The sequence below is a fragment of the Schistosoma haematobium genome, chromosome 7, assembly GCF_000699445.3.
Source record: "Schistosoma haematobium chromosome 7, whole genome shotgun sequence".
Lineage (NCBI taxonomy): Eukaryota > Metazoa > Platyhelminthes > Trematoda > Strigeidida > Schistosomatidae > Schistosoma > Schistosoma haematobium.
The window spans coordinates 5,391,329-5,403,485 of record NC_067202.1 but is presented as its reverse complement, the minus strand read 5'-3'; the positions used below and the strand labels follow the sequence as shown (position 1 = coordinate 5,403,485).

The 12,157-nt window shown below is 33.3% G+C and overlaps 1 protein-coding gene across 2 annotated transcripts; it reads right to left on the bottom strand.

Moving 5' to 3' along the window:
* Nucleotides 1-2,666: 2,666 nt before the first annotated feature.
* On the bottom strand, nucleotides 2,667-6,728 carry MS3_00009479 (uncharacterized protein; the record flags this gene model as incomplete). Of its 2 annotated transcripts, XM_012936802.2 has the most annotated exons (3): nucleotides 2,667-3,458; nucleotides 3,777-3,988; nucleotides 6,015-6,728. In XM_012936802.2, 3 exons carry the CDS (start codon nucleotides 6,726-6,728, stop codon nucleotides 2,987-2,989), a joined length of 1,398 nt encoding a protein of 465 aa, XP_012792256.1. In that variant the 3' UTR covers nucleotides 2,667-2,986. The 2 variants fall into 2 exon arrangements, with proteins under 2 accessions (XP_012792256.1, XP_051064287.1); XM_051217859.1 differs by lacking the exon at nucleotides 6,015-6,728 and having other exon boundaries at nucleotides 2,667-3,887.
* Nucleotides 6,729-12,157: the final 5,429 nt, after the last annotated feature.

Genomic DNA, 12,157 nt, shown 5'->3' with positions numbered 1-12,157 from the left:
TTTTCCATAATTTTCTCCTATCTACACTGTTAAATACCTTTTCATAATCAATGAAGTTGATGTACAGTGACGAGTTCCATTCAATTGATTGTTCGACGATGATCCGTAGTGCCGCGATTTCGTCTGTGCGCGAACGATCCATACGGAATCCAGTTTGTTGATATCGAAGTCGAGCGTCAACTGCATCTGTCATCCGGTTCAGCAACGCTCTGTTGAAGATTTTTTTGCGAGACTATGATTTATGGACGAACCAATCAGACTTACGATAACAGGTCTGAGATTTTGGCGCAAAATTTATTCATCCATTTGGTTAAATAGAGTTTTGGCATTATAGCTGATGTCAGTTCGTTGTGAAAAACCTTAAATCTAATTCTTAACTATAACCATCAGCTGTAAATCATAATCTTTATTCTTCACACTGATTTATAACCAAAATTTAGCCCTAGTATGTAGGTAGATATTCCCAAGGCCATTTTAGTGTCATTCGAAGGTCGTGGATAAATTATACACTCACCGATAATTGTTCTAGGATATTCGGGAGTTTTGAAGTCATTTTATAGCTCTATGTTACTGGGATCATAAATTTATTATCATTCTACTTAACAGAGTATTTATTTGCTGAATCAAAATGATTCACATGATTTATGGAAAACTTAGCATTTAACTTACAGGTGGTATTTGTCACATATTAACTTTAATTGAGATGCCTATACAACCAGGAGGCATTGAATAACAATTCCGTTTCTTAGTAACATGGAATCCCCTAACAATACCATCCACAGTATTGCCTGATCAACATTCATTTCCATTTGTGATATATCTTTAAAACCTCGAAATAATTGAACCTTATCAAGCACATTACCGTACTTGAACTCCGAAAACTAACTTCTAGAAACTAATCACCAGTGAGCATAAAATTATTTTTATTATTATTAGTTTAGGATGTGTGTGCATATTATTCAAATCTAAATATACTAAACGGATTGATGTTTCACATGTTGAAATCATGAGTCAACTGAAGCTAGACCACCATAGAAAACCTACAAGCACTGGACGGCCGTTTCGTCCTGGTATAGGGCTCCTCAGCGGTGCGCGTCCACGATCCCATCCCCCCCGCGAGATTCGATCCCAGGACCTATTGGCCTCGCGCCAGGCGCTTAACCAACTAGACCACTGAGCCGGCATCCAACGGTGTTAATGTCTAACTTCAACCAATCCACTATGTTTCTTTTCAGTGTTCTATATTAGGACAAAATAGCTCTTCAATACTTACTGGTTTTTCAATGTCCATCTGATCAATACCTGTCTATAATATAAACTATTAACTGAACAATTTCCACAGAACCCTCACACCAACAATTGAACATCGGAAAATAATAATAGTATGATTTATTGTATTCTGATTGTATCTTTTCACAGTTACATGGAGACAACTATGATTAGTTCATTTGAAATTTTAATTAAATATTAATTCATTACATTAATACTCGTATAGAGAACGTACAATCGATTGACAGTTTAAACTAAGGACTGAATTTCGTCTTAACAAAAACTAAAACAAAATGGTATATAATATTTATTCCCTCATAATATGGGTATCATTTATTGTAGGCATCTTCCACCTCACCTAAAATAGACTCCATAACATTTACGTAGCACGCTAGCTACATCATAGTGTACTATAAATTTTATATCATACAATCATCACAGTAGATATTAAAAGAATAGATCGAACAAACAATTATGCTACTGTGGTGTGTACTATTGATGTCGACAGATATAAGTAGTATGTATCATAAGTCGAAAGTAAAATGCCTGGAGGCAGAAAGTTAAGATCAAACAAAAAATGATTCTCTAATATTACTATGATATTCTGTAATCTTGTATTCAAATGTATTCGATTGCCTCCACTACCTATAGTCTTAAAAAGAAACAATAAACCAATAGATTGTAATTGTACATATAATTACAGAACATCTTACTAAAATCTAAGATCCAAACAGTAATTACTTAATTTGCAAAAAATCGATCAATTGTCGCCAACTTAACTGTTCCTTTTTTCAAATATCAGTCAATCATCTCAGAATTCATTGTTCTTGCATTCTCATACGAATTGCTTTCCGCTTTGATTGTTTTCTTTTCAATCTTCTATTAAAGTACACTCTATTCCTGACTATCATTATATACTACTTATGTCAATATAAGTAGCTCACCCCACACCTTTGCAGTGATTAGGTAGCTTACCAATATTTATTCTTCGTTCATAACATACATCAAACAGTATTTATGATTCTGTAGTGTCCACAGTTGTTCAATATTCAACTGTATTACTTTAATGGCTGAGATCATGAGTCGATTGAAGCTAGACTATCATGGAAAACCAGGAAGCATTGGATGGGTGTTCCATCTTATTGTGGAACTCCTCAGTGACAATGCGCATCTACGATTCCAGCCCCTGGGGGATTCGAACCCAGGACTTATCAGTCTCACATACGAACGCTTAACCTCCAAACCACTGGTCCAGCCGGTATCCGACGGTGCTAATGTCGAACCTCAACCAATCCTCAAAGTTGAGCAACACATCCGCCATTGTCTTCAGTGAGTTACTATCTCACAACAACAAAAATTGAATAAAATCTAAAACTTTTATTCACAGAAATCAAAACTTTAAAAACCCTTCCATATATTTTAAATTTATAAACCCGCCAACAAATTTACTACTATAATGAAATAAAATACAAAAAAATGAATCTTTTTTTAAGGAACCATTACTCCCCTTTCTCATCAAATGCATATCCAGAATAGAGATTGGCTAATCTCTCCCCCTCTCTCTCTCTCTCTCTGTTTCTAAGATAATGTCTATAAAAGGAGGATATGGAATTAAAGAAGTGTAAGAATACAAAACATCATGAAATGATCAGCTGAACAACTTCTATAGTTGAGATACCTTCTAAAAAGTATAAGTCTATTCAATGTATGAATTCATTCATGAAATTTGTTTATCTGGATATAAATCATTAAACTTATGAATCAATTTTTTTAACATTTCAATTTTTTTTATTATTAATTTTTTTAATTCTAATGGATTAGAATACCATGTCGTTAATATTATACATGATTGATTAATCAATTTATTTGTAACATCATCATTATCGATTTGTAATAAATTAGTTTCTGGGCTAGTAATAGATAATAATTGTTTATTACGTAATATATCAATCATTTTTTTTAATAAATCATTCATTAATTCATATAAACTTTTTTGTTGTTGCCAATCAATTATTGATTTTTTTCTATTATTGATTACATTTGGATAATATTGATTTTTGATTATTAATTGATTTGATTGTTCATCAATTAATTGTAAATATAATTCAATCATATTTTTAATATTAAATATTTGTAATAAATTTGTATTATATAATAAATCATTAAATTGAATTAAATTTAATAAAATTCTAATTGATTTCATATAAAAATAATGATTATTATGAATAAAATGAATTTTTTGTAAAATAAAATCTTCCTTAAGACAATTACATATGGACCATAATGGTAAATTATAATTTAATTGATTATTATTATTATTGAATTGTAATGGAGTTATTAATTTTAAAAAATTATGTTTCCAATAAATCGATATATATCGATTATTGGTTATAGTTGCTATCTGAGTTTTTGATTGATTATTATTATTAGTAGTAGTAGTAGGAGGAGGAGTAGGAGTAGTATTGATAAAATCATTAAATGAAAAAACTGGATAAAAATTAATATACATAATTAAAATATTTGGCATAGTAACTGAAGAATGATAACTTGATTCTGATTTATTTATATTATGATTAGAATCAATATTTGATATGGATAATAAATGATTATTTTTATTGATTTGTATTTTATGTGTTAAATGATTAGTATATTGAGTTTTCCATAATTTAGAATTATAATAAAATGAATTAAGACCTATACTATTTAAATCAAATACAACCTTTAGATCAAAAAAAAAGAAAACAAAAAAGAAAAAGAAAAAAGAATCATTTATAGATTTTTAATGTGAATAGAGGGGGGGGGTATGAGTTTAATAGTTGAATTTATGAGTTGATTAAAGCTAGATCATTGTGAATAACCTGTAAGTACTGGACAGTTGTTTTATCCTAGTATGAGACTCTTCAGTGTCAGTACACATTTATGATCACTCACATGGAATTTGAGAGCATACTAGAACAAAACAGTTGTTCAATGCCTCCAGATTTTCCATGATAGTCTAGCCTTAATCAAGTTATCAAATCAATTATTAAATATATAGATTTGTTGAAATTGAAATGAATCGTATTCAAGGCGATCATAAAAACGGAAACAAATCAGTTCGAGGGGCGGTAAAAGGTTTTAATATCTTAATCCCCTAACGTGATTGTCAGATCTTCTAGAACCCTCATAACTACGGATAAATCTTAATAATGGATATTAAATACCATCTGTTTTTCGCAAAGAGTAAATCACTTAACTCAGTAGATTACTTAAAGTAAGTTAATCTCATAATATTGTAAATCATTATTGATTAATTAATGTCTAGAACTACCTATTTCAATCTATTCATACTAGACTATAGACCAGTTAAGTATATCAGATAGATAACTTTGTGTATTTTGGGTATAATTTAAAGACTTATTTCAATTACATCATTAACTTTCATCTATAGCATTTGAATACGTCTTTAACAACAGATCAAAATATAGTTCACACCATATCGAGTCATTTAAAATAGTAGTGACTACATTTAAACATTGATCTATAGAATTCAACCAACGTTAAGTCATAGTAATGAAATATATTGGTCATTACTCATTGCTCAATTAGTCAAATCTCCAAAGATGTATAACTAGGAAATTTTCATAATATAACTGATTGACAGGTTCATAATATTAGTATGCTGTAGTTTATGAATCAAAAATGATTTTCAATCACATATCTACTAGTGTTAATAGTGTATTACTAGTGTTTGAACTGAAGGTTTGGAAAGGTTAGAATTTTTATAAATTCACGATTCCATGAGCAATACTTTAGAGGTAGTATATATGTATATGTATATATAACAAATGAAACCAAGAGAATCAAACCTTACTAGTGTTGTTTGAGTAAAACAATATTAACATTGAAGATTTCTATTGAGTTTCTTGATATTATATAAATACTGAAGGCCCTGGGTTCGAATCCAGCGAGCGGGATCGTGGATGCGCACCACTGAGGACGAAACGGCCATCCAGTGCTTTCAGGTTTCCAACGGTAGTCTAACATCAATCGATTCATGATCTCAATTAAAAAAAATTAATACAGTTGTTATGCAAGGAGAATAATCGATATCTAAAGAAGTTTCAGCAATTAGAATCGCAGCTAGAATTTCTCTACCCTACCTTTACCGTTTCCTTTGTAGCCTAGCGTCCTAATCTTTGATCACTAATACGCTTTGAATGTCAAGATTAATTCTCAGTTAAGAACAACAATTCTTAATGCTTATTGATCCTGCGATACAGATACCTTCTTCTACTACCAATCTGAACGAGAGAAGATAGTAGGCAAGCTTTTATTATCTATATTTCAGATACCCAATATATTTTAAAATGAGATGGATGGTGACTAACAGTGGAATCAATGAAGTGAGTTTCGTCCTATTTGGGACTCGTTAGTTGGATGTACCCGCATCCTAGAGTTCATATTCACTCTGGGAGTTGAACCCAGTGCTGTTCACTTCAAACGTCATCACATCATTCACTCAGCTACTGAGTGCAAATAGCCACTAGCTTGTGCGATGGGAAAAATACTTTATATATATATATATATATATATATATATATATATATATATATATATATATAATAACTCACTTCAATTGGATAATAACCTTCTTCAATTGCTTTATTAATATCATTCTCAAATAAACATTTCCAACGAATTACTTTTAAACTATTTTGACCAAAATCATTCATTATTATTGTATTTAAACATTCTGGTAATACTATAGAAAATAATAATTGACATATTTTCATTGGTGAAATCAAATCCCATTGATCTAATAATTGATTATTCAATAAAAAATGATCCGTCATACGAATTGATTCATATGGATCATTGATTTCTTGTTTTTTATATGATTCCATAGTTGATTCCATTTTCTCTATATTGATTAATGATGGTATAGTAAGATAATAATAATTTGGTATATGATTGATTATTGATTGATTATTTAATAAATATGATCTTAATTGACATTGATTAGGTTTATGTAATACAATATACATATCCCATGTAAAATTGATTTTTTGTTTGATATTTTGATCATGATCAAGCATTCTACTTTCTATAGGATATGAGATTAAACTTGTTTCTAAGTAACTATGCCATAAACGTGTTATAGGTAGGATATCATCAATATGTATATGAATAGTAGTACTATTTTTATTACATTTTAATAATAATTGTCCAAATTCTGTTAATATATCTAAATATTGTTGTAACCATTCAATTGTCCATAGATTAGAATCATTTAAACAAAATGTATTTTTATTAAATAAATAATGAATCATTTGTTGATGATCAAATAATTGATCAAGTAATAATAATTCCGAATGGAATGTAGTTTCTATAGAGGTATGATTATGGATTGTTGGGGTTATTTGATGGACATGATGATGTAATCCTTGTTGTTGAGTTGTTTTATGAATTCTACTCATATTGTTTCTAGGTAGATAATTTTTAAAAAAAAAAGAGAAATGAAGTCAATGAGTAAGAAAAGGTAATGTACTATTTATGATGATCATTTCATGTGATATTCAATCCATAAAGAAAATAGATTATTGGTGTAAACATAAAAGTACATAAAAGTGATTATTTTTTTAAAAGTATTGTTAGGTTCCGAAAAACATAATGAATGGTTACTTTTGGGATCTGTTGATGGACCAATACTAAACGTATATTTCTATTGCATAATTATTAAGTAACTAAACTATTCATATTCGTGTTCCTCTTATCATACTTACTTACGCCTGTTACTCCCAATGGAGCATAGGCCGCTGACCAGCATTCTCCAACCCACTCTGTCCTGGGCCTTCTTTTCTAGTTCCATCCAATTCTTGTTCATTTTTCTCATGTCTATCTCCATTTCTCGGCGTAATGTGTTCTTTGGTCTTCCTCTTTTCCTTTGACCTTCAGGATTCCATGTGAGGGCTTGTCTTGTGACGCAGTTGGGTGCTTTCCTCAATGTGTGTCCTATCCACTTCCAACTCCGCCTGGAGTCCATCCGGGGGCTACTGCCGATCCCAAGCCCGGATAAAGGAGGAGGGTTGGGCATGGGGTTAGCGTCCCCACCCCGTAGAAAACTAACTCGCTAAAAAAACGCTAACTTCTTATCATAAGCTTTATTTTACTGAAGACAATGGTGTACGGTGGCGCAACTTCGTGGATTGCTTGAGGTTAGACATTAACACCGTTGGATGCTGGCTTAGTGGTCTAGTGGTTAAGTGCTCGCGCGCGGAGCCAGTAGGTCCTGGGTTCGAGCCCCGCGTGGTACAGGATCGTGGATCCGCACTGCTGAGGAGTCCCGTACTAGGATGAAACGGCCGTCCAGTGCTTGCAGGTTTTCCATGGTGGTCTAGCTTCAATCGACTCATGATTTCAACCTGTGAAATTTCTAAAACTCTCCACAAAACCCATTCTGACTATGAACTACTATTATACGATTTACCATTATTGAGTTATACACAGTATATTAATTACTACCTCCCTCATTCACAGCCACATTTGACTAATTCTTGTACAAATGTTGTTTCATATTTTATTGGTACGTTGTGGTCTGTCTGGTTGGTATATAAACACAGTATATTTGAAATAAATAATTCATATCGAAGAGATTGAGATTGGTGTTCTGGACTTAACTGGCTGAGCTAGGCGGAAAGCAGGACCAATCAGGACTGTAAACTGCTCGTACGTGTTTTACGCGTCCTTGGTCAGATCGATAATTCACTGCCCTCTAATCGGCGGTCACAAGTTATGACAAGTATATTTTTGTAATAAAAATTTATATGATATTGTTTGATTGTATGTTTTAGGATTGCGATTGACATTAATGTATCCAGGTTTGACTTACATCTAAATGACGAATCCGGAAAGGGACGAAACTCGCGTCCTGTATTCCATTGTTGACCACCATCCATCTTTGCTTATATATTTTGTAATTATTTTTTACGATAATACTCAATATTGAAGTATAAATGAGACCATCTACTCACTTACCAGATTATCTAACATCGAAAACTGTTAACTGTCAGTAGTTTTCAACAGTTCCCATAAATGTATATAAGTGAAATTATTGAAACAACACTAGTTACTCAATGTCATGTTTTTCTAGTTCTTATCTATCGAAAAAATGCCAATATGACTACTAGTCCTAACAACTCATTACCTCGTAAACTATGTTTTGATGGAAGAGCAGTCTACAGGAAACACAGGACTTAAGTTTTACTTTAGTCAATACTCCTTAGAAAGAAATACCTGTAATATTGAAAGAATTGATAATTCGTGTAGGATTTGAACCAGTGTCACAGTATGATGCGTTGTCGGTGAGCTAAACAGGTTGTGAGACTAACCTCCTATAGAACTATGATATTATTAGTCGATCATTCGACTAGTAAGTCATTAATCTAATGTTATCAATCATAAATTAGATGTCTTCAGATCAGATTTCCTGGTTGTTAACAACTATTGAAGAGTAGCATGAAACACTACGGCCAACTTAATTTTTCAAAAATTTCTTATATATATGCTTATTAAAATCATTAGAAATGGTGATAATAATCAGTAAGGATGCATATGTTAGCAATACGACCAAGAGTAGAGCTATAAATGACATTTTCTTAAACTATTTATACAATAACCAAGAACTATTTTAGATGGTAGTTGGAAGTAGTCAACAGGAAACCCTGGACCCGGGTTTCGTGTTACTTGCTGACGAGTGCCAAGTAGCACGAAGCCTGGGTCCAGGGTTTCCTGTTGACTACCTCCAACTACCATCTAAAATCTCAACACATAGTGCCCGCAGTGTCGAGTCACCTAGACTGGTGGCCACATTGCAACATGATCGATAGCATTCGATCTGCACTAATAAGGACTAGACAAGCATGACATTGATCACCACCCAGTGATCAATCAATTGTGAACCAAGAACTATGCCTAACGATAAGGTATTAATTGATTGGAGAAAGTGAGCAACAAAATAATTTTCTTCAATCGGCTGTGGTATTTCATTATGTTCGCATCATGTTACTATTTTACATATAAGTATGCCTACCCCACTACGTAAAAAAGGCCAATTGTTCTGAGGTCTTAATCAGTAAACCGGGCTTCTAACTTTCATTAGACTGGTGAGAAGAATGTAATAATCTCGTTTATTGTATTGACTGATGTTGGAGTTGTGAAACAGTTACCTAATGACAAACCTGTCAACCAATAAATTAAAGTTCTGCAAAGTTATCATCACATAAGTACTCAAACTTCCCCACAATCATCAAGTATAGTAGTTACCTCCAAAGTTCTTATTACGAAATCACGTTAAATTTGATAGATTCGGAACAGTTTTTGTCAGAAATCGATATTAGCTAAACAACTAGTGGTAAACAAAATCTGATCAGTCCCGTACTTGAATGGATGATACTAGTATCCTAAATGTTTCATAGCCCTTAAGAAATCCCATACAGTTGAACCGAAACAGAATACGAAACGATAGAACTATGGAGAGAAACCTTATTCCCATGGTTAATTTCGTCTCAGAAGAAATTCATATTCACAACCTCGATGTTTTAAAAGCATCAAAACACATGTCAAAACGGATAGTCAAATCGGTAACTATCCAATCAGAACATGATACCTAAACCACAGTATTTCTTAAACTCTAGGAAGTTCCTGTTAAAAGCGTATTAGACGAGATTCTTTCAGTCTTTTTCCATCATCAAACCACTGATTAACCCAGATTATCTTAATAAGAAACTTAACAACCTTGAATATTAGAACGGTATCTCCATATAAAATGGGAAATGGGGTAATTACAGGCAGTTAACTAAGAATAAAATTGTGCAATATACCTTGCATCAAACAGTAGAGTAGGCGAAAGCCAATATCCTCACTGACTCCGAATTTCCTTTTTACGGGTGGCGGTATACAACAAACAAACTACTATTCCCACATCAAACTTATGAAGTAATAAAATTAGATCCATTATTATACCGTTTAAATGATTTCCTACGTCCAGATGTGGAACACATTTCATATCCTATTCTGTTAACCTTCATATCAACACGCGTTTGGCTTTAATGGGTGAGAAAAGTGATTAATTCATGGAGCAACCACATGGAACAAAGCCAAAGTATATGAACACAGAGCATGCCTAAACTTGTATGCACTTTGCTGGCATTTTAGTCTGACCTGCATCCTTAGGTACATTTCTAACTAATCTGTATTGACATGCAAAAATTATTTTTTCTTTAAAGATAATTTTGCAAACCGCAGAAATTCCTTTACAAAGATTTTGTAGCATTAATACATATTCTTCTTATCACGAACTAACTGACACTGAATATAGAAGCATGGAAAATCAATAAGGACTAAAGGTTATCCAGTGCCCATGACTTCTCAATAGCGTGTAAACCCAAAATGTCAGACTGAGCACGTCGACCACTTCACTTATCTTGGAAGTCATATCACCTCTGATGTCTGACGAAATCTCGACATATATTCATTACGTCCAAGGGCTTTGTCAACTTGTCGCGTAGGTGAGATTTCTGTCTGTAAACGAAAGGTCGAGTGTAATACATAGAATTCAGTTCTGTCCCATTTTACTGGCTTGAAATGTGGCCTTCACTGATGGAAGATATTCACAGACTACCAATATTTGATCATAGATGCCTTCCAAACATTGCTCCATAACGTTGGGACCATCGGATAAATAAGGCTACGACAAAATTTAGGATGGTCGGTAAATATAGAAAATCAATTGATGGTGCTATAAAAACTCATCTGCTGAGGTAGTTGATCGAATAAGGGATGAGTATACGGCATTTCGTCCTGTTCTATCTTACGGCTGCTACTAGTATGTGACCACAGATGCCTTAGAAATATTGTTCGCGTCTGCTAGGATCACCGGGTAAGTAATAGTGAGGTTAGACACAGAGTATTAGGGAATGATGGTAAATCAGTTGATGAGGTTGTCAATCTTCATCGACTAAGACGGTTGGATCACGTGTTACGTATGCCCGAACACCAACTACCACAACATGCAATGCTAACCGGTGCTGGGAATGGCTGAAAAAAAGTTAGGGGCGGCCAAACCAAAACGAGACATCAGTGCTTGGAGACACTAACTTCTAGTCTAAGCCATGTTCGTAGAAGCAGACTACTTGGTTGGTGTCAGCGTGACTATCGTAACCAATGGTTGAAGACTCTGGTTAATATGGTTCAGAATCGATCACAATTGTGTAGGTGTATATACTCTTTGTCTCCCCTTAAATTATGAGGTCCAAATCGCTTTATATATTTCTTTCTACGAATTAATTCTTTCTTCTTGTACTATATCCTTATATGCAATCTTTCTTTTATATATTACCACCATTGAGTTAACCACTCCTATGAATCCGGTGTTCATCTTGCTGTGCTAATGCAGTATGGCAACTTGGACCGATGTACATATGTGCCTGCTCCTACGTTGAAGCTGACTGACTGTAACTGAGGTAGTTGGTACATATATTACGTATTACTAACCACACTCTACTTCGACAGGTGACGTCAAATGGTATAAAAAGCTACTGGAGTAGTAAAACCATAATGTGATATCAGTACAAAGAATCATTACCTGCTGGTTTAAGCTACATTAATAAAACTCAGGCTACCTGATCGGGATCCACAATACAACCGCGATCAATGGTTGGAAACACTAGACAACTTAGCTCAGAAATAGTCGCAATGCCACAGATGCATTCATTCACTTGTCATCTTTTCTTGGATTCTGAGATTCAAAATTATTATCCAACTTTTATTCCAAAAATCCATTTTTTTGTTTTTGAATCAAATCCTTTACAGTGAATACTTTTTACTAATACTGAGACTATCACGATTT